Source organism: Clinocottus analis, unplaced genomic scaffold (assembly GCF_023055335.1).
Source record: "Clinocottus analis isolate CAN_PGR_092001 unplaced genomic scaffold, fCliAna1.0.p SCAF_8, whole genome shotgun sequence".
NCBI classification, from domain to species: domain Eukaryota; kingdom Metazoa; phylum Chordata; class Actinopteri; order Perciformes; family Cottidae; genus Clinocottus; species Clinocottus analis.
Window position 1 is genome coordinate 20658521 of NW_027176240.1, and position 27494 is coordinate 20686014.

Here is a 27494-nt window from a genome sequence, read left to right on the forward strand (position 1 = left end):
TGCTCATCGGGGACCTCGAAGTGGAAGGGCCGCCCGTGTCCCACCTGAACACGGGACAGCCCTTTGGCTGGATGGAGGGGCAGGACTGCAATAGCTGCCGCAGGGACGACGCCAGTTCCCTGCAGCAGCAGCACAGACCTCCCTTCAGCCTTCTGGCGCCAAGAGAACCTGGAGACAAACAGGATGTGGTTAGAGTCAAACAATAAATCACAGCACAGATTATAAAACACCAGAACAGCTTCATGTAGAACTCTCACCACTGGGTCAGGGTCCTCTGGTTCAGCTCAAAGAGCTGGATCGCCGTCTGAGCCATGAGCCTCGGGCCAGCACTGCCTCCTGGATGGCCGTGTAGTCCGCGAGGATGAGGGACCATCGCGTCCTCTTGACCCCGCAGACACGCACGGCCGCTGGGTGTAGGTGGCAGAGCTGGCAGCAAATGGCCTCCACCAGGCGACTGGTGCTGGGCCAAGTTGCTGGGCCCGAGTTGAGTCCGAGAAGACAGCTGAGAGTAAAGTGAGTTAATATACGGCAGATATTTAAGAGAGGACACATTCATATTTCTAAAGAGTTTCATTGTTGGAGACTCTCCTTGCCAGGACAGGAAGTGTCCTTCCCCTTCGCTGCCTTGAACCGCCCCTAGGGTTGCCTCTCCCGGTATCGAGGAGGGTAGACCACTCGCTGCTTGTCCTGCTCCGGCAAGCGATTCCAGAGCAGGATGAGCTGGTCTACCCTGCTGTCGGGAAGCCCCTGAAGGTTCCTTCCTGCCACCAGGGCCTGGGCCAGCTTGAGGACGTGCTGGTACCCAGAATGGCCGTCAGGACCCTGGACGTTCTCCTGTGGAGGAGGAATGGAGGCAGTCAGAACAGAGCGCTGTGAAATACTCTATATAATCCCGTAAAATATTATATCTTCACAGTTGTCATCATTATTACACATTGTGGTCGCTGGTCTCACCTCAGAGTCTGAGGAGGGCTGCTGGGGAACCTCAGGGGCCTCGAGAGAGGCGTTGCGGGCGGCCAGACTCGATGGCTCAGACGGCACGTCAGCTGGATCACCTGACCGGGCTGCTGCTGCGCTGGCGGATGGGGCATTGGGCTGGAAGATGGTCGGGTCCTCGTCATCTTCACCGATGCCCTCATCCTCATCCTCCAGCGACTTGATGGCAGCAGCCTCGTCCGGAGTTTCAGGGTCCAAGCTGACATCCTCAAGCACTTTTCCCATCTGCTGGTACAGGTACTCAACCCCGATGAGCTCTCCTATAAACACACAAAGTATTTAATAGCTGCTCTTCTTCCTAGGTCGCGATGTTGGAATAAAGTGTTTTTCTCTTCACATACCCGTGTACTCAGCAGGCTTGGTGAAGTCCTTAACCAACTGAAGACCATGCACTCTTTGTCTCTTCTGGTTAAGGACGTGCTTGAGGTGGCCACTGTAGGAGTGCAGAGTCCCCACCTGTCCCTCAGCTGCTGCTGCCGCTGCGCGGTCCTCGTTCCACCTCACCAGTCCATCTACCAGGAACGCCTGGGAATGTTTCCCACTTGCTTGCGTCCCTAAAGAAACAGGTGTTTGAGTTTCAATGAAAATATAAAAGCAGAATATATGTGATCACAAGCTGTGAGAGACAAAAGAGTACCTGGGATGAACCGGTGGAGGTGGAAGGACTCCAAAGACGTGGAGCCTCTCGCGCAGCGGTAGACCGGCAGGCTGACTACGCCCTTGGTCAGCCTGCCGGTCTCGGTGTACAGCTGTACACCTGGTGGGTCCTGAATGCAGCTGAGGTGAGGCCTCTGCGTACTCCAAATGTCCTGGATGCGGAGAGCGTCCAGCAACGGGATGTCCAGGTTGTCGCGTCCTGCTGGTCTGGCGAAGGTGTCGAGGAGCTCCTGGATGTTGAGGGTGGACTCCTCTGCCCCACGTGTCCTCCTCCGGCAGTGGAGCCTCCACTCTTGTTTGGAGATCCTCTTCATCACCTCGCCGTCAGTCAGGCCGACCATCCCGTGCTTCCCCTCCAGCTCGGACCGCTTGGCCTCAGTGAGACGGCGCGCATCTCCGGGGTCGACCTCGAAGATGCAGTGAGACAGCTGCCCCATGAATGTGGCGTACAGCTCGTGGGTCTCGGTGGTGACACCTGACGCGAAGCGTCGCATCAGGTGCCAAATGTCGAGCCGCACCACAAGCTGCTCCCACTCCTGAGAGGAGGAAATACAATGTGGATTAATTATCTGAAACAGTTTTATAATACCGATACAGTTTTAAAATCAACACTGTCGGTTTCACTCCTGGAACAAGGCAGCTGTCTTAGACGCGCCGTCTCGGTTGCAGCAGTCGCGGTCCACGTACATGAGCTGGGGGGCTGGTACCCCGGCGAGTCGGTACCGCCTCATTATTCCGGCCGCCATCCGGGACAGGCCCCCGGCGCCCTCAGAGCAGGTGAGGACGCTGTTGAGGACCTGCCAGTGCTCGTTACCAACATTGGTAACCCAGGCGGCCGTGTCGGAGGCGGCACCGGCGAGCTTCTTCATCACCTGGAGAAAGAGATGAGAAAAGATAATGAGTGATAAACACAAACACATTCGTGGTTTCAAAGCAGCTGTGAGAAATGTCATGAAATATGACATTGTGACAAACTTCACTCGCCTTCTTGGTTGAATCCATCTTTAAGATGGATCCGAAGGTGGACGTGATCCTGAACTTGTACTTGTCCAGCTGCGACAGCACATCGTAGCTGTACACCGTCAGCAGCCAGACGGGTGATGGCAGAGGGGGCATTGGTGGTAGTGGTGGTGGTGGTGTCTGCCCCCTCGCCGAGCACATGGCCAGGAACTGCTCGCAAATGCCGAGGTACCGGATCCCTCTCCGCATCCAGGCTTCTGAGTGCTGCTCCCGGAGGGTGTTGAACAGCCGTTTCGCACTGTTGCCCGGAGTGCGAGACCTCAGCTGCACAAGCACCCTCATGTCACAGGACAGCCTGCAGAACCACAACACAGACTTGTAGTCCAGCTTGTGTTTCAACACAGAAACACATCAAGCAGGATGTTCAACACAAACAACAAAGGTATTAATTTCATGTCTTACTTGTACGTGAGTACAGCTGGGAACTGGCAGCTGTGGGTGGGGGACAGCTGCCTGATGATGCCCTGTGACCACCCTCCGACCTTCTTCTTACACCGACGGCACTCCAGGTACTCAGTGGCCATGAGGTACCAGCCGTTGATGTCCAGGACCCTCCGGACGGTCCTGTACAGCCCAGCCTTTGTCATGGAACCGGTGCACAAAGGCTGGGGGCACGTCAGCTGCAGATGCCACATCCGGTGTGGCACCCAGAGGAACAGCCGACATGCAAAGAAGGGGTCGGGGGATGCGGGAGGCTGGGTGTAGATCGGCCGGGGTTGGGGAGGGTTCCACCAGAGATCCAGCTCACTGATGAGTCGAGACCTCCCCCTGCTGTCCCTGGTAAACAGCACCCGACCGATCCACTTCTGCTGCTCGGCATTGAGAGCTGCCCGCCAGGACTCAGGCAGCAACTGGTGAGACAACATAAACATACGGGACATCTTAAGTAATAAATGATAGTAATAAAAGGGAGCAGAGACACCTGAGGCGTCATATGTTTGACAGACAGACTCACCTCAGCACTGTCAGCAGGCGGTGGAGGAGGGAGGAAGGCTGCACCGGTCTCCTCCTGTTCCTCCAGCGGCGTCCGGGTGGCGGCTGCAGGCGGCGGCGAGGGAGCTGATGACTCTGCAGGCTGGACCATGATGAGGGCTGCTGGAGGCTGAACTAGGTCCTCTTGGTCCTGCGAGGCCTCCAGCAGCTCCTCATCTGTGGGCTCGTCCAGCACCGCAGAGTCACCAGCTTCACGGTGTGGTGAGGAGGAGGGAGCAGGAAGAGAAGGAGGTGGAGGGAGGAGCGAGAGAGGGGCCTGTACATCTGAGGCTTAAAAAGAAATAAACGGTTTCAGTGAGATGAAACGACGAGAGTGCTTTGTGTTAATATGGAGAGACCGACACACGTTGAGCCAAGCTGCAATTACAACTAGAGGAGCACACAAGGTGCAGAGAAACTGATGAGACCAGATCAGACATGATGAGGGTTGCAGGCAGCAGAGTTACTCAGGGTACTGAGGGAAAGGCTGGTGAAGAAGCTGTTACTCTACACGTGCACCATTAGTGATATTTAGGCAGGCAGGTGAGTGATTTGAGGTTAGCACTAGGCAGACACCAGCTACTCATTCAACCCAAACTTACCTGTCGTCTCCTTCTCTGACTAAAGAAACATTTGAGAGCAAATTGAATGGTCAACAATAAATTCAAGTATTTCTGTTATAAACAAATTGTTACCAGATTACAACGAGATGTTTTACTCACATTTCTCCAAGTCAACTACCGCCCTGACCAGCTCCTCATCCAAAGTCTCCCCAGATAACCTCGAGGAGGACGGAGGAGCTGGTCCGAAGTGTGAGGCTGTAATCACATGAGCGAGAGAAAACAGTAAGTAAACAGGAAGTTCAATGAAGATGAATTAACTATCATTTGGGCTGGATTTACCTGGAAATGCAGGCTTAGGGGCCACCATCTTCTTCACCTGAGCCTGCATTTCCGACGCAGACAGAGAACGCCGCCCAGAGACAAAGGCCGCAAGCGCTGAACCAAGAGGCCTGGAGAAAGAAGAAGAAGAAAAAATTACTTTTATAATGAGACGACATTACAAATACTCACATGTCTTCAGGGAAGTCATCCAGCTCAGTGAAACACGTACTGGGATGGTCTCTTGGCGTTCAGGCTTGCGGCCGGGACAGAGGTCGGACTGCTGGTGCTGCTGCTGGGGTTAGAGGTGCCAGCAGCAGCCCTGGTCCTCTGTCTGTCTCTGCCTTTGATGTATCGGACGGCATTCTCCATCTGTGTCCCTGTAATGGGTGCCTTCCTCCGCAGGTAGTTGACAAATCTGCACAAATCAGACTATTATTATTCTGATCGATGGTCAGCAGCAACTTTTCATTAAAATGTAACAACGACATACCGGATTTTTTTGGAGTCCTCAGACTCGTACAGGCTCAGCAGGGTCTCACATTTGAAGTCGCCGAAGCCAACAAGGGCCTGTCCCTCCTGACCGGGCTGGAGGGACTTCTCCCGCGCCTCCTCAAACGCACTGTGGAACCTGACTGCCTCCACAAAGTCAGGGTACGCTGAGGAGTAGCGGGAGATGGCGTCCTGCAAGTTCACAAAGGAGGTTAAAACTGTCATTTCTCTTATTTGTGTTCCAGTATCAACTGGTACTGAAGGACTCCACCTTGTTGGCCATCAGGGGAGACTGAGACCCTGTCCTCTCTCGCTCCTTCTGGTGGGAGGAGACCAGCTGGACGCAGTAGCCCACGTCGTTCTCCAAGAGCCAGTGGAACGTCTGGCCCTGGTAGCGACCAAACTGTATTGTCCACCGGCTCAGGACAAGGGTGGCGTTGGCAGGGTCGCCACCCTCGGAGACGTCGTGGGCCCTGACCTCCGCCTCCTCTGGCTTCTTCGCCCTGTAGCCTTGGCTCTGCCGAGCGCCAAAGGTTCGGGCCGCTGGCGATGCCTTCATCGCAAGGGTCCCATTGGGGGCCCTCACAAATGTTGGATGTTCCATCTGAACATAAAGTGGAACATTAGCAGTAAATACTTCAAGATCATAAAGAATAATGAATGATGATGATCATGTGACACACTTGTTTAAACTTGAGATCTGTAAAACAGGAACAGTTAGTGTTTTATTTACTCACATATGTGTAAGACAACTTATGTAAAAAACACAACTCTCCAAAGTTATGACAACTAATAACTACTAATGAAACGAGTTAATTTCTGTTTGTTCACATATATTAACTTACATGAACAACAAAGCTCCATTGCGTGACGTCTCAACAAAGCTACAGCAGTCAGACAGACGGGCTGATTAAAAGTAACTCCGGAACTGTCAGCCACAAATAACAGCACTAATATGAGCCCTAATATGTTGTACAGACATACGTAACATTATTTTATAAGCACGACGTCAATAAAGTTGAATAAAATGTACTCGTATTGCACTCGCGTCTCTGTGTTGTTCTGCAAGCTACAACAGTCATACAGACGGGCTGATTAAAAGTAACTCCGGGACTGTCAGCCACAAATAATAGCACTTATATGAGCACTAATATGTTACACAGACATGCGTTACAGTATTTAATGAGGGCATTGATAAAGTGTAATAAAATAGAAAGTATTGTACTCAAGTCCAGCTATTTTCTGGTGAAAAAAAATAGTGCACGCCGATTAGCATGGCCCCTGCAAAAGGATGACACGCAAATTCGTGAAGCGTTTCCACATTTTGGTAAGCCCGAGCTGAATTCCCGGCATTCTTTGCTGCAAGTACGTAACACCTTGTCAAGATGGCATACCGATCCACTTTTATTCATTCATGAATAGCTCTCTTTCTTTGATGTGTGGCTTAGCCCTGAGCCAGCATCAACAATAATAATCCATCCAATTACATCAGTCAGCTCCACAAACGAGGCAAGATGATCGCCCAGGGATCAGCAACTAACCAACAAGAAACACGGTCGGGAATCGGACCCGGATGTCCCGCGTGGCAGGCGAGCATTCTACCATTGAACGACCAATGCCCGCGTTCACACCAGCACGAGAGCCGACGGTAAATGTGCAATGACCTCAAAAGTTCCACGGTAAAATGCTTTGAATTCCCTGTAAACGTCGAAAAACCAGCCCCAAATCTGACTTCACCCGTCCTCGTTAGTATAGTGGACAGTATCTCCGCTTGTCACGCGGATGGCCAGAGACTCGGAATTTTCCGGACAGGTTCGGCTTGGAATAAAAGGGGGCGTGTCTTAGGGGTACTCTGGAGTTGGCACCAATCCTGTCGTGTCTTAGGGCTACTCGGGGGTGGGCACCAATCCCATTGTGTCCTAGGGGTACTCGGGAGTTGGCACCAATCCCGTTGTAAATGTTTTTTCCCGAGAACACGGAGGTCATATAGTAGGCAGCGCCTTTGGGCTCAATGTGTTAGCTAAGGCTGTACATAAAATAAATTGGAAACGATACAGAGAAGATTAGCATGGCCCCTGCGAAAGGATGACACGCAAATTCGTGAAGCGTTTCCACATTTTGGTAAACCCGAGCTGAATTCCCGGCATTCTTTGCTGCAAGTACGTAACACCTGGTCAAGATGGCATACCGATCCACTTTTATTCATTCATGAATAGCTCTCTTTCTTTGATGTGTGGCTTAGCCCTGAGCCAGCATCAACAGTAATAATCCATCCAATTACGTCAGTCAGCTCCACAAACGAGGCAAGATGATCGCCCAGGGATCAGCAACTAACCAACAAGAAACACGGTCGGGAATCGGACCCGGATGTCCCGCGTGGCAGGCGAGCATTCTACCATTGAACGACCAATGCCCGCGTTCACACCAGCACGAGAGCCGACGGTAAATGTGCAATGACCTCAAAAGTTCCACGGTAAAATGCTTTGAATTCCCTGTAAACGTCGAAAAACCAGCCCCAAATCTGACTTCACCCGTCCTCGTTAGTATAGTGGACAGTTTCTCCGCTCGTCACACGGATGGCCAGAGACTCTGAATTTTCCGGACAGGTTCGGATTGGAATAAAAGGGGGCGTGTCTTAGGAGTACTCTGGAGTTGGCACCAATCCTGTCGTGTCTTAGGGCTACTCGGGGGTGGGCACCAATCCCATTGTGTCCTAGGGGTACTCGGGAGTTGGCACCAATCCCGTTGTAAATGTTTTTTCCCGAGAACACGGAGGTCATATAGTAGGCAGCGCCTTTGGGCTCAATGTGCTAGCTAAGGCTGTACATAAAATAAATTGGAAACGATACAGAGAAGATTAGCATGGCCCCTGCGAAAGGATGACACGCAAATTCGTGAAGCGTTTCCACATTTTGTTAAGCCCGAGCTGAATTCCCGGCATTCTTTGCTGCAAGTACGTAACACCTGGTCAAGATGGCATACCGATCCACTTTTATTCATTCATGAATAGCTCTCTTTCTTTGATGTGTGGCTTAGCCCTGAGCCAGCATCAACAGTAATAATCCATCCAATTACGTCAGTCAGCTCCACAAACGAGGCAAGATGATCGCCCAGGGATCAGCAACTAACCAACAAGAAACACGGTCGGGAATCGGCCGGGAATCGGACCCGGATGTCCCGCGTGGCAGGCGAGCATTCTACCATTGAACGACCAATGCCCGCGTTCACACCAGCACGAGAGCCGACGGTAAATGTGCAATGACCTCAAAAGTTCCACGGTAAAATGCATTGAATTCCCTGTAAACGTCGAAAAACCAGCCCCAAATCTGACTTCACCCGTCCTCGTTAGTATAGTGGACAGTATCTCCGCTTGTCACGCGGATGGCCAGAGACTCGGAATTTTCCGGACAGGTTCGGCTTGGAATAAAAGGGGGCGTGTCTTAGGGGTACTCTGGAGTTGGCACCAATCCTGTCGTGTCCTAGGGCTACTCGGGAGTGGGCACCAATCCCATTGTGTCCTAGGGGTACTCGGGAGTTGGCACCAATCCCGTTGTAAATGTTTTTTCCCGAGAACACGGAGGTCATATAGTAGGCAGCGCCTTTGGGCTCAATGTGCTAGCTAAGGCTGTACATAAAATAAATTGGAAACGATACAGAGAAGATTAGCATGGCCCCTGCGAAAGGATGACACGCAAATTCGTGAAGCGTTTCCACATTTTGGTAAGCCCGAGCTGAATTCCCGGCATTCTTTGCTGCAAGTACATAACACCTGGTCAAGATGGCATACCGATCCACTTTTATTCATTCATGAATAGCTCTCTTTCTTTGATGTGTGGCTTAGCCCTGAGCCAGCATCAACAATAATAATCCATCCAATTACGTCAGTCAGCTCCACAAACGAGGCAAGATGATCGCCCGGGGATCAGCAACTAACCAATAAGAAACACGGTAGGGAATCGGACCCAGATGTCCCGCTTGGCAGGCGAGCATTCTACCATTGAACGACCAATGCCCGCGTTCACACCACCACGAGAGCCGACGGTAAATGTGCAATGACCTCAAAAGTTCCACGGTAAAATGCTTTGAATTCCCTGTAAACGTCGAAAAACCAGCCCCAAATCTGACTTCACCCGTCCTCGTTAGTATAGTGGACAGTATCTCCGCTTGTCACGCGGATGGCCAGAGACTCGGAATTTTCCGGACAGGTTCGGCTTGGAATAAAAGGGGGCGTGTCTTAGGGGTACTCTGGAGTTGGCACCAATCCTGTCGTGTCCTAGGGCTACTCGGGAGTGGGCACCAATCCCATTGTGTCTAAGGGGTACTCGGGAGTTGGCACCAATCCCGTTGTAAATGTTTTTTCCCGAGAACACGGAGGTCATATAGTAGGCAGCGCCTTTGGGCTCAATGTGCTAGCTAAGGCTGTACATAAAATAAATTGGAAACGATACAGAGAAGATTAGCATGGCCCCTGCGAAAGGATGACACGCAAATTCGTGAAGCGTTTCCACATTTTGGTAAGCCCGAGCTGAATTCCTGGCATTCTTTGCTGCAAGTACGTAACACCTTGTCAAGATGGCATACCGATCCACTTTTATTCATTCATGAATAGCTCTCTTTCTTTGATGTGTGGCTTAGCCCTGAGCCAGCATCAACAATAATAATCCATCCAATTACGTCAGTCAGCTCCACAAACGAGGCAAGATGATCGCCCGGGGATCAGCAACTAACCACCAAGAAACACGGTCGGGAATCAGCCGGGAATCGGACCCGGATGTCCCGCGTGGCAGGCGAGCATTCTACTATTGAACGACCAATGCCCGCGTTCACACCAGCACGAGAGCCGACGGTAAATGTGCAATGACCTCAAAAGTTCCACGGTAAAATGCTTTGAATTCCCTGTAAACGTCGAAAAACCAGCCCCAAATCTGACTTCACCCGTCCTCGTTAGTATAGTGGACAGTATCTCCGCTTGTCACGCGGATGGCCAGAGACTCGGAATTTTCCGGACAGGTTCGGCTTGGAATAAAAGGGGGCGTGTCTTAGGGGTACTCTGGAGTTGGCACCAATCCTGTCGTGTCTTAGGGCTACTCGGGGGTGGGCACCAATCCCATTGTGTCCTAGGGGTACTCGGGAGTTGGCACCAATCCCGTTGTAAATGTTTTTTCCCGAGAACACGGAGGTCATATAGTAGGCAGCGCCTTTGGGCTCAATGTGCTAGCTAAGGCTGTACATAAAATAAATTGGAAACGATACAGAGAAGATTAGCATGGCCCCTGCGAAAGGATGACACGCAAATTCGTGAAGCGTTTCCACATTTTGGTAAGCCCGAGCTGAATTCCCGGCATTCTTTGCTGCAAGTACATAACACCTGGTCAAGATGGCATACCGATCCACTTTTATTCATTCATGAATAGCTCTCTTTCTTTGATGTGTGGCTTAGCCCTGAGCCAGCATCAACAATAATAATCCATCCAATTACGTCAGTCAGCTCCACAAACGAGGCAAGATGATCGCCCGGGGATCAGCAACTAACCACCAAGAAACACGGTCGGGAATCAGCGGGGAATCGGACCCGGATGTCCCGCGTGGCAGGCGAGCATTCTACCATTGAACGACCAATGCCCGCGTTCACACCAGCACGAGAGCCGACGGTAAATGTGCAATGACCTCAAAAGTTCCACGGTAAAATGCTTTGAATTCCCTGTAAACGTCGAAAAACCAGCCCCAAATCTGACTTCACCCGTCCTCGTTAGTATAGTGGACAGTATCTCCGCTTGTCACGCGGATGGCCAGAGACTCGGAATTTTCCGGACAGGTTCGGCTTGGAATAAAAGGGGGCGTGTCTTAGGGGTACTCTGGAGTTGGCACCAATCCTGTCGTGTCTTAGGGCTACTCGGGGGTGGGCACCAATCCCATTGTGTCCTAGGGGTACTCGGGAGTTGGCACCAATCCCGTTGTAAATGTTTTTTCCCGAGAACACGGAGGTCATATAGTAGGCAGCGCCTTTGGGCTCAATGTGCTAGCTAAGGCTGTACATAAAATAAATTGGAAACGATACAGAGAAGATTAGCATGGCCCCTGCGAAAGGATGACACGCAAATTCGTGAAGCGTTTCCACATTTTGGTAAGCCCGAGCTGAATTCCTGGCATTCTTTGCTGCAAGTACGTAACACCTTGTCAAGATGGCATACCGATCCACTTTTATTCATTCATGAATAGCTCTCTTTCTTTGATGTGTGGCTTAGCCCTGAGCCAGCATCAACAATAATAATCCATCCAATTACGTCAGTCAGCTCCACAAACGAGGCAAGATGATCGCCCGGGGATCAGCAACTAACCAATAAGAAACACGGTAGGGAATCAGCCGGGAATCGGACCCAGATGTCCCGCGTGGCAGGCGAGCATTCTACCATTGAACGACCAATGCCCGCGTTCACACCAGCACGAGAGCCGATGGTAAATGTGCAATGACCTCAAAAGTTCCACGGTAAAATGCTTTGAATTCCCTGTAAACGTCGAAAAACCAGCCCCAAATCTGACTTCACCCGTCCTCGTTAGTATAGTGGACAGTATCTCCGCTTGTCACGCGGATGGCCAGAGACTCGGAATTTTCCGGACAGGTTCGGCTTGGAATAAAAGGGGGCGTGTCTTAGGGGTACTCTGGAGTTGGCACCAATCCTGTCGTGTCTTAGGGCTACTCGGGGGTGGGCACCAATCCCATTGTGTCCTAGGGGTACTCGGGAGTTGGCACCAATCCCGTTGTAAATGTTTTTTCCCGAGAACACGGAGGTCATATAGTAGGCAGCGCCTTTGGGCTCAATGTGCTAGCTAAGGCTGTACATAAAATAAATTGGAAACGATACAGAGAAGATTAGCATGGCCCCTGCGAAAGGATGACACGCAAATTCGTGAAGCGTTTCCACATTTTGGTAAGCCCGAGCTGAATTCCCGGCATTCTTTGCTGCAAGTACATAACACCTGGTCAAGATGGCATACCGATCCACTTTTATTCATTCATGAATAGCTCTCTTTCTTTGATGTGTGGCTTAGCCCTGAGCCAGCATCAACAATAATAATCCATCCAATTACGTCAGTCAGCTCCACAAACGAGGCAAGATGATCGCCCGGGGATCAGCAACTAACCAATAAGAAACACGGTAGGGAATCGGACCCAGATGTCCCGCTTGGCAGGCGAGCATTCTACCATTGAACGACCAATGCCCGCGTTCACACCACCACGAGAGCCGACGGTAAATGTGCAATGACCTCAAAAGTTCCACGGTAAAATGCTTTGAATTCCCTGTAAACGTCGAAAAACCAGCCCCAAATCTGACTTCACCCGTCCTCGTTAGTATAGTGGACAGTATCTCCGCTTGTCACGCGGATGGCCAGAGACTCGGAATTTTCCGGACAGGTTCGGCTTGGAATAAAAGGGGGCGTGTCTTAGGGGTACTCTGGAGTTGGCACCAATCCTGTCGTGTCTTAGGGCTACTCGGGGGTGGGCACCAATCCCATTGTGTCCTAGGGGTACTCGGGAGTTGGCACCAATCCCGTTGTAAATGTTTTTTCCCGAGAACACGGAGGTCATATAGTAGGCAGCGCCTTTGGGCTCAATGTGCTAGCTAAGGCTGTACATAAAATAAATTGGAAACGATACAGAGAAGATTAGCATGGCCCCTGCGAAAGGATGACACGCAAATTCGTGAAGCGTTTCCACATTTTGGTAAGCCCGAGCTGAATTCCCGGCATTCTTTGCTGCAAGTACATAACACCTGGTCAAGATGGCATACCGATCCACTTTTATTCATTCATGAATAGCTCTCTTTCTTTGATGTGTGGCTTAGCCCTGAGCCAGCATCAACAATAATAATCCATCCAATTACGTCAGTCAGCTCCACAAACGAGGCAAGATGATCGCCCGGGGATCAGCAACTAACCAATAAGAAACACGGTAGGGAATCGGACCCAGATGTCCCGCTTGGCAGGCGAGCATTCTACCATTGAACGACCAATGCCCGCGTTCACACCACCACGAGAGCCGACGGTAAATGTGCAATGACCTCAAAAGTTCCACGGTAAAATGCTTTGAATTCCCTGTAAACGTCGAAAAACCAGCCCCAAATCTGACTTCACCCGTCCTCGTTAGTATAGTGGACAGTATCTCCGCTTGTCACGCGGATGGCCAGAGACTCGGAATTTTCCGGACAGGTTCGGCTTGGAATAAAAGGGGGCGTGTCTTAGGGGTACTCTGGAGTTGGCACCAATCCTGTCGTGTCCTAGGGCTACTCGGGAGTGGGCACCAATCCCATTGTGTCTAAGGGGTACTCGGGAGTTGGCACCAATCCCGTTGTAAATGTTTTTTCCCGAGAACACGGAGGTCATATAGTAGGCAGCGCCTTTGGGCTCAATGTGCTAGCTAAGGCTGTACATAAAATAAATTGGAAACGATACAGAGAAGATTAGCATGGCCCCTGCGAAAGGATGACACGCAAATTCGTGAAGCGTTTCCACATTTTGGTAAGCCCGAGCTGAATTCCTGGCATTCTTTGCTGCAAGTACGTAACACCTTGTCAAGATGGCATACCGATCCACTTTTATTCATTCATGAATAGCTCTCTTTCTTTGATGTGTGGCTTAGCCCTGAGCCAGCATCAACAATAATAATCCATCCAATTACGTCAGTCAGCTCCACAAACGAGGCAAGATGATCGCCCGGGGATCAGCAACTAACCACCAAGAAACACGGTCGGGAATCAGCCGGGAATCGGACCCGGATGTCCCGCGTGGCAGGCGAGCATTCTACCATTGAACGACCAATGCCCGCGTTCACACCAGCACGAGAGCCGACGGTAAATGTGCAATGACCTCAAAAGTTCCACGGTAAAATGCTTTGAATTCCCTGTAAACGTCGAAAAACCAGCCCCAAATCTGACTTCACCCGTCCTCGTTAGTATAGTGGACAGTATCTCCGCTTGTCACGCGGATGGCCAGAGACTCGGAATTTTCCGGACAGGTTCGGCTTGGAATAAAAGGGGGCGTGTCTTAGGGGTACTCTGGAGTTGGCACCAATCCTGTCGTGTCTTAGGGCTACTCGGGGGTGGGCACCAATCCCATTGTGTCCTAGGGGTACTCGGGAGTTGGCACCAATCCCGTTGTAAATGTTTTTTCCCGAGAACACGGAGGTCATATAGTAGGCAGCGCCTTTGGGCTCAATGTGCTAGCTAAGGCTGTACATAAAATAAATTGGAAACGATACAGAGAAGATTAGCATGGCCCCTGCGAAAGGATGACACGCAAATTCGTGAAGCGTTTCCACATTTTGGTAAGCCCGAGCTGAATTCCCGGCATTCTTTGCTGCAAGTACGTAACACCTGGTCAAGATGGCATACCGATCCACTTTTATTCATTCATGAATAGCTCTCTTTCTTTGATGTGTGGCTTAGCCCTGAGCCAGCATCAACAATAATAATCCATCCAATTACGTCAGTCAGCTCCACAAACGAGGCAAGATGATCGCCCGGGGATCAGCAACTAACCAATAAGAAACACGGTAGGGAATCGGACCCAGATGTCCCGCTTGGCAGGCGAGCATTCTACCATTGAACGACCAATGCCCGCGTTCACACCACCACGAGAGCCGACGGTAAATGTGCAATGACCTCAAAAGTTCCACGGTAAAATGCTTTGAATTCCCTGTAAACGTCGAAAAACCAGCCCCAAATCTGACTTCACCCGTCCTCGTTAGTATAGTGGACAGTATCTCCGCTTGTCACGCGGATGGCCAGAGACTCGGAATTTTCCGGACAGGTTCGGCTTGGAATAAAAGGGGGCGTGTCTTAGGGGTACTCTGGAGTTGGCACCAATCCTGTCGTGTCTTAGGGCTACTCGGGGGTGGGCACCAATCCCATTGTGTCCTAGGGGTACTCGGGAGTTGGCACCAATCCCGTTGTAAATGTTTTTTCCCGAGAACACGGAGGTCATATAGTAGGCAGCGCCTTTGGGCTCAATGTGCTAGCTAAGGCTGTACATAAAATAAATTGGAAACGATACAGAGAAGATTAGCATGGCCCCTGCGAAAGGATGACACGCAAATTCGTGAAGCGTTTCCACATTTTGGTAAGCCCGAGCTGAATTCCCGGCATTCTTTGCTGCAAGTACGTAACACCTGGTCAAGATGGCATACCGATCCACTTTTATTCATTCATGAATAGCTCTCTTTCTTTGATGTGTGGCTTAGCCCTGAGCCAGCATCAACAATAATAATCCATCCAATTACGTCAGTCAGCTCCACAAACGAGGTAAGATGATCGCCCAGGGATCAGCAACAAACCAATAAGAAACACGGTAGGGAATCGGCCGGGAATCGGACCCGGATGTCCCGCGTGGCAGGCGAGCATTCTACCATTGAACGACCAATGCCCGCGTTCACACCAGCACGAGAGCCGATGGTAAATGTGCAATGACCTCAAAAGTTCCACGGTAAAATGCTTTGAATTCCCTGTAAACGTCGAAAAACCAGCCCCAAATCTGACTTCACCCATCCTCGTTAGTATAGTGGACAGTATCTCCGCTTGTCACGCGGATGGCCAGAGACTCGGAATTTTCCGGACAGGTTCGGCTTGGAACAAAAGGGGGCGTGTCTTAGGGGTACTCTGGAGTTGGCACCAATCCTGTCGTGTCTTAGGGCTACTCGGGGGTGGGCACCAATCCCATTGTGTCCTAGGGGTACTCGGGAGTTGGCACCAATCCCGTTGTAAATGTTTTTTCCCGAGAACACGGAGGTCATATAGTAGGCAGCGCCTTTGGGCTCAATGTGCTAGCTAAGGCTGTACATAAAATAAATTGGAAACGATACAGAGAAGATTAGCATGGCCCCTGCGAAAGGATGACACGCAAATTCGTGAAGCGTTTCCACATTTTGGTAAGCCCGAGCTGAATTCCCGGCATTCTTTGCTGCAAGTACGTAACACCTGGTCAAGATGGCATACCGATCCACTTTTATTCATTCATGAATAGCTCTCTTTCTTTGATGTGTGGCTTAGCCCTGAGCCAGCATCAACAATAATAATCCATCCAATTACGTCAATCAGCTCCACAAACGAGGCAAGATGATCGCCCGGGGATCAGCAACTAACCAACAAGAAACACGGTCGGGAATCAGCCGGGAATCGGACCCGGATGTCCCGCGTGGCAGGCGAGCATTCTACCATTGAACGACCAATGCCCGCGTTCACACCAGCACGAGAGCCGATGGTAAATGTGGAATGACCTCAAAAGTTCCACGGTAAAATGCATTGAATTCCCTGTAAACGTCGAAAAACCAGCCCCAAATCTGACTTCACCCGTCCTCGTTAGTATAGTGGACAGTATCTCCGCTTGTCACGCGGATGGCCAGAGACTCGGAATTTTCCGGACAGGTTCGGCTTGGAATAAAAGGGGGCGTGTCTTAGGGGTACTCTGGAGTTGGCACCAATCCTGTCGTGTCTTAGGGCTACTCGGGGGTGGGCACCAATCCCATTGTGTCCTAGGGGTACTCGGGAGTTGGCACCAATCCCGTTGTAAATGTTTTTTCCCGAGAACACGGAGGTCATATAGTAGGCAGCGCCTTTGGGCTCAATGTGCTAGCTAAGGCTGTACATAAAATAAATTGGAAACGATACAGAGAAGATTAGCATGGCCCCTGCGAAAGGATGACACGCAAATTCGTGAAGCGTTTCCACATTTTGGTAAGCCCGAGCTGAATTCCCGGCATTCTTTGCTGCAAGTACGTAACACCTGGTCAAGATGGCATACCGATCCACTTTTATTCATTCATGAATAGCTCTCTTTCTTTGATGTGTGGCTTAGCCCTGAGCCAGCATCAACAATAATAATCCATCCAATTACGTCAGTCAGCTCCACAAACGAGGCAAGATGATCGCCCGGGGATCAGCAACTAACCAATAAGAAACACGGTAGGGAATCGGACCCAGATGTCCCGCTTGGCAGGCGAGCATTCTACCATTGAACGACCAATGCCCGCGTTCACACCACCACGAGAGCCGACGGTAAATGTGCAATGACCTCAAAAGTTCCACGGTAAAATGCTTTGAATTCCCTGTAAACGTCGAAAAACCAGCCCCAAATCTGACTTCACCCGTCCTCGTTAGTATAGTGGACAGTATCTCCGCTTGTCACGCGGATGGCCAGAGACTCGGAATTTTCCGGACAGGTTCGGCTTGGAATAAAAGGGGGCGTGTCTTAGGGGTACTCTGGAGTTGGCACCAATCCTGTCGTGTCCTAGGGCTACTCGGGAGTGGGCACCAATCCCATTGTGTCTAAGGGGTACTCGGGAGTTGGCACCAATCCCGTTGTAAATGTTTTTTCCCGAGAACATGGAGGTCATATAGTAGGCAGCGCCTTTGGGCTCAATGTGCTAGCTAAGGCTGTACATAAAATAAATTGGAAACGATACAGAGAAGATTAGCATGGCCCCTGCGAAAGGATGACACGCAAATTCGTGAAGCGTTTCCACATTTTGGTAAGCCCGAGCTGAATTCCTGGCATTCTTTGCTGCAAGTACGTAACACCTTGTCAAGATGGCATACCGATCCACTTTTATTCATTCATGAATAGCTCTCTTTCTTTGATGTGTGGCTTAGCCCTGAGCCAGCATCAACAATAATAATCCATCCAATTACGTCAGTCAGCTCCACAAACGAGGCAAGATGATCGCCCGGGGATCAGCAACTAACCAATAAGAAACACGGTAGGGAATCGGACCCAGATGTCCCGCTTGGCAGGCGAGCATTCTACCATTGAACGACCAATGCCCGCGTTCACACCACCACGAGAGCCGACGGTAAATGTGCAATGACCTCAAAAGTTCCACGGTAAAATGCTTTGAATTCCCTGTAAACGTCGAAAAACCAGCCCCAAATCTGACTTCACCCGTCCTCGTTAGTATAGTGGACAGTATCTCCGCTTGTCACGCGGATGGCCAGAGACTCGGAATTTTCCGGACAGGTTCGGCTTGGAATAAAAGGGGGCGTGTCTTAGGGGTACTCTGGAGTTGGCACCAATCCTGTCGTGTCTTAGGGCTACTCGGGGGTGGGCACCAATCCCATTGTGTCCTAGGGGTACTCGGGAGTTGGCACCAATCCCGTTGTAAATGTTTTTTCCCGAGAACACGGAGGTCATATAGTAGGCAGCGCCTTTGGGCTCAATGTGCTAGCTAAGGCTGTACATAAAATAAATTGGAAACGATACAGAGAAGATTAGCATGGCCCCTGCGAAAGGATGACACGCAAATTCGTGAAGCGTTTCCACATTTTGGTAAGCCCGAGCTGAATTCCCGGCATTCTTTGCTGCAAGTACGTAACACCTGGTCAAGATGGCATACCGATCCACTTTTATTCATTCATGAATAGCTCTCTTTCTTTGATGTGTGGCTTAGCCCTGAGCCAGCATCAACAATAATAATCCATCCAATTACGTCAGTCAGCTCCACAAACGAGGCAAGATGATCGCCCGGGGATCAGCAACAAACCAATAAGAAACACGGTAGGGAATCGGCCGGGAATCGGACCCGGATGTCCCGCGTGGCAGGCGAGCATTCTACCATTGAACGACCAATGCCCGCGTTCACACCAGCACGAGAGCCGACGGTAAATGTGCAATGACCTCAAAAGTTCCACGGTAAAATGCTTTGAATTCCCTGTAAACGTCGAAAAACCAGCCCCAAATCTGACTTCACCCGTCCTCGTTAGTATAGTGGACAGTATCTCCGCTTGTCACGCGGATGGCCAGAGACTCGGAATTTTCCGGACAGGTTCGGCTTGGAATAAAAGGGGGCGTGTCTTAGGGGTACTCTGGAGTTGGCACCAATCCTGTCGTGTCTTAGGGCTACTCGGGGGTGGGCACCAATCCCATTGTGTCCTAGGGGTACTCGGGAGTTGGCACCAATCCCGTTGTAAATGTTTTTTCCCGAGAACACGGAGGTCATATAGTAGGCAGCGCCTTTGGGCTCAATGTGCTAGCTAAGGCTGTACATAAAATAAATTGGAAACGATACAGAGAAGATTAGCATGGCCCCTGCGAAAGGATGACACGCAAATTCGTGAAGCGTTTCCACATTTTGGTAAGCCCGAGCTGAATTCCCGGCATTCTTTGCTGCAAGTACATAACACCTGGTCAAGATGGCATACCGATCCACTTTTATTCATTCATGAATAGCTCTCTTTCTTTGATGTGTGGCTTAGCCCTGAGCCAGCATCAACAATAATAATCCATCCAATTACGTCAGTCAGCTCCACAAACGAGGCAAGATGATCGCCCGGGGATCAGCAACTAACCAATAAGAAACACGGTAGGGAATCGGACCCAGATGTCCCGCTTGGCAGGCGAGCATTCTACCATTGAACGACCAATGCCCGCGTTCACACCACCACGAGAGCCGATGGTAAATGTGCAATGACCTCAAAAGTTCCACGGTAAAATGCTTTGAATTCCCTGTAAACGTCGAAAAACCAGCCCCAAATCTGACTTCACCCGTCCTCGTTAGTATAGTGGACAGTATCTCCGCTTGTCACGCGGATGGCCAGAGACTCGGAATTTTCCGGACAGGTTCGGCTTGGAATAAAAGGGGGCGTGTCTTAGGGGTACTCTGGAGTTGGCACCAATCCTGTCGTGTCCTAGGGCTACTCGGGAGTGGGCACCAATCCCATTGTGTCTAAGGGGTACTCGGGAGTTGGCACCAATCCCGTTGTAAATGTTTTTTCCCGAGAACACGGAGGTCATATAGTAGGCAGCGCCTTTGGGCTCAATGTGCTAGCTAAGGCTGTACATAAAATAAATTGGAAACGATACAGAGAAGATTAGCATGGCCCCTGCGAAAGGATGACACGCAAATTCGTGAAGCGTTTCCACATTTTGGTAAGCCCGAGCTGAATTCCTGGCATTCTTTGCTGCAAGTACGTAACACCTTGTCAAGATGGCATACCGATCCACTTTTATTCATTCATGAATAGCTCTCTTTCTTTGATGTGTGGCTTAGCCCTGAGCCAGCATCAACAATAATAATCCATCCAATTACGTCAGTCAGCTCCACAAACGAGGCAAGATGATCGCCCGGGGATCAGCAACTAACCACCAAGAAACACGGTCGGGAATCAGCCGGGAATCGGACCCGGATGTCCCGCGTGGCAGGCGAGCATTCTACTATTGAACGACCAATGCCCGCGTTCACACCAGCACGAGAGCCGACGGTAAATGTGCAATGACCTCAAAAGTTCCACGGTAAAATGCTTTGAATTCCCTGTAAACGTCGAAAAACCAGCCCCAAATCTGACTTCACCCGTCCTCGTTAGTATAGTGGACAGTATCTCCGCTTGTCACGCGGATGGCCAGAGACTCGGAATTTTCCGGACAGGTTCGGCTTGGAATAAAAGGGGGCGTGTCTTAGGGGTACTCTGGAGTTGGCACCAATCCTGTCGTGTCTTAGGGCTACTCGGGGGTGGGCACCAATCCCATTGTGTCCTAGGGGTACTCGGGAGTTGGCACCAATCCCGTTGTAAATGTTTTTTCCCGAGAACACGGAGGTCATATAGTAGGCAGCGCCTTTGGGCTCAATGTGCTAGCTAAGGCTGTACATAAAATAAATTGGAAACGATACAGAGAAGATTAGCATGGCCCCTGCGAAAGGATGACACGCAAATTCGTGAAGCGTTTCCACATTTTGGTAAGCCCGAGCTGAATTCCCGGCATTCTTTGCTGCAAGTACATAACACCTGGTCAAGATGGCATACCGATCCACTTTTATTCATTCATGAATAGCTCTCTTTCTTTGATGTGTGGCTTAGCCCTGAGCCAGCATCAACAATAATAATCCATCCAATTACGTCAGTCAGCTCCACAAACGAGGCAAGATGATCGCCCGGGGATCAGCAACTAACCAATAAGAAACACGGTAGGGAATCGGACCCAGATGTCCCGCTTGGCAGGCGAGCATTCTACCATTGAACGACCAATGCCCGCGTTCACACCACCACGAGAGCCGACGGTAAATGTGCAATGACCTCAAAAGTTCCACGGTAAAATGCTTTGAATTCCCTGTAAACGTCGAAAAACCAGCCCCAAATCTGACTTCACCCGTCCTCGTTAGTATAGTGGACAGTATCTCCGCTTGTCACGCGGATGGCCAGAGACTCGGAATTTTCCGGACAGGTTCGGCTTGGAATAAAAGGGGGCGTGTCTTAGGGGTACTCTGGAGTTGGCACCAATCCTGTCGTGTCCTAGGGCTACTCAGGAGTGGGCACCAATCCCATTGTGTCCTAGGGGTACTCGGGAGTTGGCACCAATCCCGTTGTAAATGTTTTTTCCCGAGAACACGGAGGTCATATAGTAGGCAGCGCCTTTGGGCTCAATGTGCTAGCTAAGGCTGTACATAAAATAAATTGGAAACGATACAGAGAAGATTAGCATGGCCCCTGCGAAAGGATGACACGCAAATTCGTGAAGCGTTTCCACATTTTGGTAAGCCCGAGCTGAATTCCCGGCATTCTTTGCTGCAAGTACGTAACACCTGGTCAAGATGGCATACCGATCCACTTTTATTCATTCATGAATAGCTCTCTTTCTTTGATGTGTGGCTTAGCCCTGAGCCAGCATCAACAATAATAATCCATCCAATTACGTCAGTCAGCTCCACAAACGAGGTAAGATGATCGCCCAGGGATCAGCAACAAACCAATAAGAAACACGGTAGGGAATCGGCCGGGAATCGGACCCGGATGTCCCGCGTGGCAGGCGAGCATTCTACCATTGAACGACCAATGCCCGCGTTCACATCAGCACGAGAGCCGACGGTAAATGTGCAATGACCTCAAAAGTTCCACGGTAAAATGCTTTGAATTCCCTGTAAACGTCGAAAAACCAGCCCCAAATCTGACTTCACCCATCCTCGTTAGTATAGTGGACAGTATCTCCGCTTGTCACGCGGATGGCCAGAGACTCGGAATTTTCCGGACAGGTTCGGCTTGGAATAAAAGGGGGCGTGTCTTAGGGGTACTCTGGAGTTGGCACCAATCCTGTCGTGTCTTAGGGCTACTCGGGGGTGGGCACCAATCCCATTGTGTCCTAGGGGTACTCGGGAGTTGGCACCAATCCCGTTGTAAATGTTTTTTCCCGAGAACACGGAGGTTATATAGTAGGCAGCGCCTTTGGGCTCAATGTGCTAGCTAAGGCTGTACATAAAATAAATTGGAAACGATACAGAGAAGATTAGCATGGCCCCTGTGAAAGGATGACACGCAAATTCGTGAAGCGTTTCCACATTTTGGTAAGCCCGAGCTGAATTCCCGGCATTCTTTGCTGCAAGTACATAACACCTGGTCAAGATGGCATACCGATCCACTTTTATTCATTCATGAATAGCTCTCTTTCTTTGATGTGTGGCTTAGCCCTGAGCCAGCATCAACAATAATAATCCATCCAATTACGTCAGTCAGCTCCACAAACGAGGCAAGATGATCGCCCGGGGATCAGCAACTAACCACCAAGAAACACGGTCGGGAATCAGCCGGGAATCGGACCCGGATGTCCCGCGTGGCAGGCGAGCATTCTACCATTGAACGACCAATGCCCGCGTTCACACCAGCACGAGAGCCGATGGTAAATGTGGAATGACCTCAAAAGTTCCACGGTAAAATGCATTGAATTCCCTGTAAACGTCGAAAAACCAGCCCCAAATCTGACTTCACCCATCCTCGTTAGTATAGTGGACAGTATCTCCGCTTGTCACGCGGATGGCCAGAGACTCGGAATTTTCCGGACAGGTTCGGCTTGGAATAAAAGGGGGCGTGTCTTAGGGGTACTCTGGAGTTGGCACCAATCCTGTCGTGTCTTAGGGCTACTCGGGGGTGGGCACCAATCCCATTGTGTCCTAGGGGTACTCGGGAGTTGGCACCAATCCCTTTGTAAATGTTTTTTTTTCCGAGAACACGGAGGTCATATAGTAGGCAGCGCCTTTGGGCTCAATGTGCTAGCTAAGGCTGTACATAAAATAAATTGGAAACGATACAGAGAAGATTAGCATGGCCCCTGCGAAAAGGATATGGTTCATTGTTCTCTGTGAAAGCAGGGGGGTTTTGCGAGGGATCCGAGTGAAAAAAGGTGGGGGCTCTGCGGGGGATAAGCACCTGAACACAGGGGGTTTTGCTGAGCCCAGGGTCAGTGGTTCGAACCCAGAAGAAGAAGAAAGAAGATGCTGCACATTTGCTGATGCTGGACTATATGATGTCATCAGACATCTGCACTACATAATGTCACCAGACATCTGGACAGCCTGAGCTTCATGGTCCATGTTTAGTTATTTATTCATTGTCATTCACAGCTGTATGATGCTGCACATCTGTCCTGGTCTCCTGATGCTGCACATCTTCTGATGCTGGACTACATGAGTTCATCAAATAGCTGGACAGCCTGAGCTTCATGGTCCATGTTTAGCTATTCATTGTCATGTCACCATATCTCATCATAATGTGGAGAGCTTGTATTGAAGATCATATAAGAAATAATAAAGCTTCAAACAAAGTTCAGCTTGCGGAGACTTTTATTGAAAAATAAATAAATGATAGCAAATAATAAATAAAAAGGAAACACACACATATATATATATCATGAAACAAATAATAAATAACGAAATAAAAAGGAAACAGACATATATATATATATATATATATATATATATATATAATAAAACAATGTCCCTCATGGACGCCCCCCCCCCCCCCCCCCAGCGTGTTTTTTTCTCATTTCCTCCCTCCACTCCTCCACAGTTTTCCCACCGACAGCCGCGCAGTAAGCCACACCATACAGGCGCGTGTGGCCCGTGTCCAGCCTCTTAGGCTGGCCACACGCGCTGCAGGTGTAATGCGTCGGCTGCCGGCGTTTTTTGGTGCCGGGCCGAGGCTCCTGTCCTGCCGCAGCAGCCTCGGCCGCCTTCCTCTTCCTGTAGGCGGTGGTCCTGGGCACGCGTGGTCCAGGAGGAGGAGGCTGGCTGGTAGGAGGAGTAGGAGGGGGAGGGGGGAGGCCGGCAGAGGACGGGCCGGGCTGTTCCCCATCAGATGGAGGAGGGGAAGGGGAGGGGGCGGAGGTCCCTGATGAGGGTCCTGGCTGCTCATAGGGGACCTCGAAGTGGAAGGGCCGCCCGTGTCCCACCTGAACACGGGACAGCCCTTTGGCTGGAGGGAGGGGCAGGACTGCAATAGCTGCCGCAGGGACGACGCCAGTTCCCTGCAGCAGCACAGACCTCCCTTCAGCCTTCTGGCGCCGAGAGAACCTGAGAGACAGAGAGGATGTGGTTAGAGTCAAACAATAAATCACAGCACAGATTATAAAAACACCAGAACAGCTTCATGTAGAAGTCTCACCACTGGGTCAGGGTCCTCTGGTTCAGCTCAAAGAGCTGGATCGCCGTCTGAGCCATAAGCCTCGGGCTGGCCAGCACTGCCTCCTGGATGGCCGTGTAGTCCGCGAGGATGAGGGACCACCGCGTCCTCTTGACCCCGCAGACACGCACGGCCGCTGGGTGTAGGTGGCAGAGCTGGCAGCAAATGGCCTCCACCAGGCGACTGGTGCTGGGCCAAGTTGCTGGGCCCGAGTTGATTCCGAGAAGGCAGCTGAGAGTAAAGTGTGAGTTAATATACAGCAGATATTTAAGAGAGGACACATTGATATTTGTAAAGAGTCTCACCGTTGGAGACTCTCCTTGCCAGGACAGGAAGTGTCCTTCCCCTTCGCTGCCTTGAACCGCCCCTTGGGTTGCCTCTCCCGGTATCGGGAAGGGTAGACCACTCGCTGCTTGTCCTGCTCCGGCAAGCGATTCCAGAGCAGGATGAGCCGGTCTACCCTGCTGTCGGGAAGCCCCTGAAGGTTCCTTCCTGCCACCAGGGCCTGGGCCAGCTTGAGGACGTGCTGGTACCCGGGCTGGCCGTCAGGACCCTGGACGTTCTCCTGCGGAGGAGGAATGGAGGCAGTCAGCACAGACCGCTGTGAAATACTCTATATAATCCCGTGAAATATTCTATCTTCACAGTTGTCATCATTATTACACATTATTGTGGTCGCTGGTCTCACCTCAGAGTCTGAGGAGGGCTGCTGGGGAACCTCAGGGGCCTCGAGAGAGGCGTTGCGGGCGGCCAGACTCGATGGCTCAGACGGCGCGTCAGCTGGATCACCTGACCGGGCTGCTGCTGCGCTGGCGGATGGGGCATTGGGCTGGAAGATGGTCGGGTCCTCGTCATCTTCACCGATGCCCTCATCCTCCTCCTCCAGCGACTCGATGGCAGCAGCCTCGTCCGGAGTGTCAGGGTCCAAGCTGACGTCCTCAAGCCCTTTTCCCGTCTGCTGGTACAGGTACTCGACTCCAATGAGCTCTCCTGTAAACACACAAAGTATTTAATAGCTGCTCTTCTTCCTCAGTCGCGATGTTGGAATAAAGTGCTTTTCTCTTCACATACCCGTGTACTCAGCCGGCTTGGTGAAGTCCTTAACCAACTGAAGACCATGCACTCTTTGCCTCTTCTGGTTAAGGACGTGCTTGAGGTGGCCACTGTAGGAGTGCAGAGTCCCCACCTGTCCCTCAGCTGCTGCTGCCGCTGCGCGGTCATCGTTCCACCTCACCAGTCCATCTACCAGGAACGCCTGGAAATGTTTCCCACTTGCTCGCGTCCCTAAAGAAACAGGTGTTTGAGTTTCAATGAAAATGTAAAAGCAGAATATATGTGATCACAAGCTGTGAGAGACAAAAGAGTACCTGGGATGAACCGGTTGAGGTGGAGGTGGAAGGACTCCAAAGACGTGGAGCCCCTCGCGCAGCGGTAGACCGGCAGGCTGATTCCGCCCTTGGTCAGCCTGCCGGTCTCGGTGTACAGCTGTACACCTGGTGGGTCCTGTATGCAGCTGAGGTGGGGCCTCTGCGTACTCCAAATGTCCTGGATGCGGAGAGCGTCCAGCAACGGGATGTCCAGGTTGTCGCGTCCTGCTGGTCCGGCGAAGGTGTCGAGGAGCTCCTGGATGTGGAGGGTGGACTCCTCTGCCCCACGTGTCCTCCTCCGGCAGTGGAGCCTCCACTCCTGTTTGGAGATCCTCTTCATCACCTCGCCGTCAGTCAGGCCGACCATCCCGTGCTTCCCCTCCAGCTCGGACCGCTTGGCCTCAGTGAGACAGCGCGCATCTCCGGGGTCGACCTCGAAGATGCAGTGAGACAGCTGCCCCATGAATGTGGCGTACAGCTCGTGGGTCTCGGTGGTGACACCTGACGCGAAGCGTCGCATCAGGTGCCAAATGTCGAGCCGCACCACGAGCTGCTCCCACTCCTGAGAGGAGGAAATACAATGTGGATTAATTATCTGAAACTGTTTCATACTACCGATACAGTTTTAATATCAACAGTGTCGGTTTCACACCTGGACCAAGGCAGCTGTCTTAGACGCGCCGTCTCGGTTGCAGCAGTCGCGGTCCACGTACATGAGCTGGGGGGCTGGTACCCCGGCGAGTCGGTACCGCCTCATTATTCCGGCCGCCATCCGGGACAGGCCCCCGGCGCCCTCAGAGCAGGTGAGGACGCTGTTGAGGACCTGCCCGTGCTCGTTACCGACATTGGTAACCCAGGCGGCCGTGTCGGAGGCGGCACCAGCGAGCTTCTTCGTCACCTGGAGAAAGAGATGAGAAAAGATAATGAGTGATAAACACAAACACAACCGTGGTTTCAAAGCAGCTGTGAGAAAATATGACATTGTGACAAACTTCACTCGCCTTCTTGGTTGAATCCATCTTTAAGATGGATCCGAAGGTGGACGTGATCCTGGCCTTGTACTCGTCCAGCCGCGACAGCACATCGTAGCTGTACACCGTCAGCAGCCAGACGGGTGATGGCAGAGGGGGCATTGGTGGTAGTGGTGGTGGTGGTGTCTGCCCCCTCGCCGAGCACAAGGCCAGGAACTGCTCGCAAATGCCGAGGTACCGGATCCCTCTCCGCATCCAGGCTTCTGAGTGCTGCTCCCGGAGGGTGTTGAACAGCTGGTTCGCACTGTTGCCCAGAGTGCGAGACCTCAGCTGCACAAGCACCCTCATGTCACAGGACAGCCTGCAGAACCACAGCACAGACTTGTAGTCCAGCTTGTGTTTCACCACAGAAACACATCAAGCAGGATGTTCAACACAAACAACAAAGGCGTTAATTTCATGTCTTACTTGTACGTGAGTACAGCTGGGAACTGGCAGCTGTGGGTGGGGGACAGCTGCCTGATGATGCCCTGTGACCACCCTCCGACCTTCTTCTTACACCGACGGCACTCCAGGTACTCAGTGGCCATGAGGTACCAGCCGTCGATGTCCAGGACCCTCCGGATGGTCGTGTACAGCCCAGCCTTTGTCATGGAACCGGTGCACAAAGGCTGGGGGCACGTCAGCTGCAGATGCCACATCCGGTGTGGC

General features: G+C 51.3%; 3 protein-coding genes, 21 non-coding genes and 1 pseudogene across 24 annotated transcripts; 22 read left to right on the plus strand and 3 right to left on the minus strand.

Annotated features, from left to right (window-relative positions):
• Nucleotides 1–522: 522 nt before the first annotated feature.
• Nucleotides 523–2147, minus strand: LOC137779851 (uncharacterized). Its single transcript, XM_068568051.1, has 4 exons — nucleotides 1634–2147; nucleotides 1338–1550; nucleotides 955–1256; nucleotides 523–834 (listed from the first exon to the last, which is right to left on the minus strand). Exons 1-4 carry the CDS (start codon nucleotides 2145–2147, stop codon nucleotides 637–639), a joined length of 1227 nt encoding a protein of 408 aa, XP_068424152.1. The 3' UTR covers nucleotides 523–636.
• Nucleotides 2148–2268: 121 nt separating this feature from the next.
• On the minus strand, nucleotides 2269–4920 carry LOC137780140 (uncharacterized). Its single transcript, XM_068568507.1, has 8 exons — nucleotides 4759–4920; nucleotides 4548–4657; nucleotides 4368–4463; nucleotides 4248–4266; nucleotides 3629–3936; nucleotides 3076–3524; nucleotides 2638–2968; nucleotides 2269–2525 (listed from the first exon to the last, which is right to left on the minus strand). Exons 5-8 carry the CDS (start codon nucleotides 3755–3757, stop codon nucleotides 2274–2276), a joined length of 1161 nt encoding a protein of 386 aa, XP_068424608.1. The 5' UTR covers nucleotides 3758–3936; nucleotides 4248–4266; nucleotides 4368–4463; nucleotides 4548–4657; nucleotides 4759–4920; the 3' UTR covers nucleotides 2269–2273.
• A 1266-nt stretch (nucleotides 4921–6186) lies between these two features.
• Nucleotides 6187–6344, plus strand: LOC137780327 (U6 spliceosomal RNA; annotated as a pseudogene).
• Nucleotides 6345–7033: 689 nt separating this feature from the next.
• On the plus strand, nucleotides 7034–7138 carry LOC137780329 (U6 spliceosomal RNA). Its single transcript, XR_011077150.1, has one exon. It is a non-coding gene; the product is annotated as a U6 spliceosomal RNA (small nuclear RNA).
• A 687-nt stretch (nucleotides 7139–7825) lies between these two features.
• Nucleotides 7826–7932, plus strand: LOC137780332 (U6 spliceosomal RNA). Its single transcript, XR_011077152.1, has one exon. It is a non-coding gene; the product is annotated as a U6 spliceosomal RNA (small nuclear RNA).
• Nucleotides 7933–8630: 698 nt separating this feature from the next.
• On the plus strand, nucleotides 8631–8737 carry LOC137780333 (U6 spliceosomal RNA). The gene has a single exon (XR_011077153.1). It is a non-coding gene; the product is annotated as a U6 spliceosomal RNA (small nuclear RNA).
• Nucleotides 8738–9424: 687 nt separating this feature from the next.
• On the plus strand, nucleotides 9425–9531 carry LOC137780307 (U6 spliceosomal RNA). Its single transcript, XR_011077130.1, has one exon. It is a non-coding gene; the product is annotated as a U6 spliceosomal RNA (small nuclear RNA).
• A 698-nt stretch (nucleotides 9532–10229) lies between these two features.
• LOC137780308 (U6 spliceosomal RNA) lies at nucleotides 10230–10336 on the plus strand. Its single transcript, XR_011077131.1, has one exon. It is a non-coding gene; the product is annotated as a U6 spliceosomal RNA (small nuclear RNA).
• A 698-nt stretch (nucleotides 10337–11034) lies between these two features.
• LOC137780309 (U6 spliceosomal RNA) lies at nucleotides 11035–11141 on the plus strand. The gene has a single exon (XR_011077132.1). It is a non-coding gene; the product is annotated as a U6 spliceosomal RNA (small nuclear RNA).
• A 698-nt stretch (nucleotides 11142–11839) lies between these two features.
• On the plus strand, nucleotides 11840–11946 carry LOC137780310 (U6 spliceosomal RNA). The gene has a single exon (XR_011077133.1). It is a non-coding gene; the product is annotated as a U6 spliceosomal RNA (small nuclear RNA).
• Nucleotides 11947–12633: 687 nt separating this feature from the next.
• LOC137780311 (U6 spliceosomal RNA) lies at nucleotides 12634–12740 on the plus strand. Its single transcript, XR_011077134.1, has one exon. It is a non-coding gene; the product is annotated as a U6 spliceosomal RNA (small nuclear RNA).
• Nucleotides 12741–13427: 687 nt separating this feature from the next.
• On the plus strand, nucleotides 13428–13534 carry LOC137780312 (U6 spliceosomal RNA). The gene has a single exon (XR_011077135.1). It is a non-coding gene; the product is annotated as a U6 spliceosomal RNA (small nuclear RNA).
• Nucleotides 13535–14232: 698 nt separating this feature from the next.
• LOC137780313 (U6 spliceosomal RNA) lies at nucleotides 14233–14339 on the plus strand. The gene has a single exon (XR_011077136.1). It is a non-coding gene; the product is annotated as a U6 spliceosomal RNA (small nuclear RNA).
• Nucleotides 14340–15026: 687 nt separating this feature from the next.
• Nucleotides 15027–15133, plus strand: LOC137780315 (U6 spliceosomal RNA). The gene has a single exon (XR_011077137.1). It is a non-coding gene; the product is annotated as a U6 spliceosomal RNA (small nuclear RNA).
• Nucleotides 15134–15831: 698 nt separating this feature from the next.
• LOC137780316 (U6 spliceosomal RNA) lies at nucleotides 15832–15938 on the plus strand. Its single transcript, XR_011077138.1, has one exon. It is a non-coding gene; the product is annotated as a U6 spliceosomal RNA (small nuclear RNA).
• Nucleotides 15939–16636: 698 nt separating this feature from the next.
• Nucleotides 16637–16743, plus strand: LOC137780317 (U6 spliceosomal RNA). The gene has a single exon (XR_011077139.1). It is a non-coding gene; the product is annotated as a U6 spliceosomal RNA (small nuclear RNA).
• Nucleotides 16744–17430: 687 nt separating this feature from the next.
• LOC137780319 (U6 spliceosomal RNA) lies at nucleotides 17431–17537 on the plus strand. Its single transcript, XR_011077141.1, has one exon. It is a non-coding gene; the product is annotated as a U6 spliceosomal RNA (small nuclear RNA).
• A 687-nt stretch (nucleotides 17538–18224) lies between these two features.
• On the plus strand, nucleotides 18225–18331 carry LOC137780320 (U6 spliceosomal RNA). Its single transcript, XR_011077142.1, has one exon. It is a non-coding gene; the product is annotated as a U6 spliceosomal RNA (small nuclear RNA).
• Nucleotides 18332–19029: 698 nt separating this feature from the next.
• LOC137780321 (U6 spliceosomal RNA) lies at nucleotides 19030–19136 on the plus strand. Its single transcript, XR_011077143.1, has one exon. It is a non-coding gene; the product is annotated as a U6 spliceosomal RNA (small nuclear RNA).
• Nucleotides 19137–19823: 687 nt separating this feature from the next.
• Nucleotides 19824–19930, plus strand: LOC137780322 (U6 spliceosomal RNA). The gene has a single exon (XR_011077144.1). It is a non-coding gene; the product is annotated as a U6 spliceosomal RNA (small nuclear RNA).
• Nucleotides 19931–20628: 698 nt separating this feature from the next.
• On the plus strand, nucleotides 20629–20735 carry LOC137780323 (U6 spliceosomal RNA). Its single transcript, XR_011077145.1, has one exon. It is a non-coding gene; the product is annotated as a U6 spliceosomal RNA (small nuclear RNA).
• A 687-nt stretch (nucleotides 20736–21422) lies between these two features.
• Nucleotides 21423–21529, plus strand: LOC137780324 (U6 spliceosomal RNA). The gene has a single exon (XR_011077146.1). It is a non-coding gene; the product is annotated as a U6 spliceosomal RNA (small nuclear RNA).
• A 698-nt stretch (nucleotides 21530–22227) lies between these two features.
• On the plus strand, nucleotides 22228–22334 carry LOC137780325 (U6 spliceosomal RNA). Its single transcript, XR_011077147.1, has one exon. It is a non-coding gene; the product is annotated as a U6 spliceosomal RNA (small nuclear RNA).
• Nucleotides 22335–23034: 700 nt separating this feature from the next.
• Nucleotides 23035–23146, plus strand: LOC137780326 (U6 spliceosomal RNA). Its single transcript, XR_011077148.1, has one exon. It is a non-coding gene; the product is annotated as a U6 spliceosomal RNA (small nuclear RNA).
• A 1600-nt stretch (nucleotides 23147–24746) lies between these two features.
• Nucleotides 24747–27484, minus strand: LOC137779853 (uncharacterized). The gene is made up of 7 exons (XM_068568053.1): nucleotides 27252–27484; nucleotides 26814–27144; nucleotides 26465–26710; nucleotides 25813–26374; nucleotides 25517–25729; nucleotides 25134–25435; nucleotides 24747–25010 (listed from the first exon to the last, which is right to left on the minus strand). Exons 1-7 carry the CDS (start codon nucleotides 27482–27484, stop codon nucleotides 24747–24749), a joined length of 2151 nt encoding a protein of 716 aa, XP_068424154.1.
• Nucleotides 27485–27494: the final 10 nt, after the last annotated feature.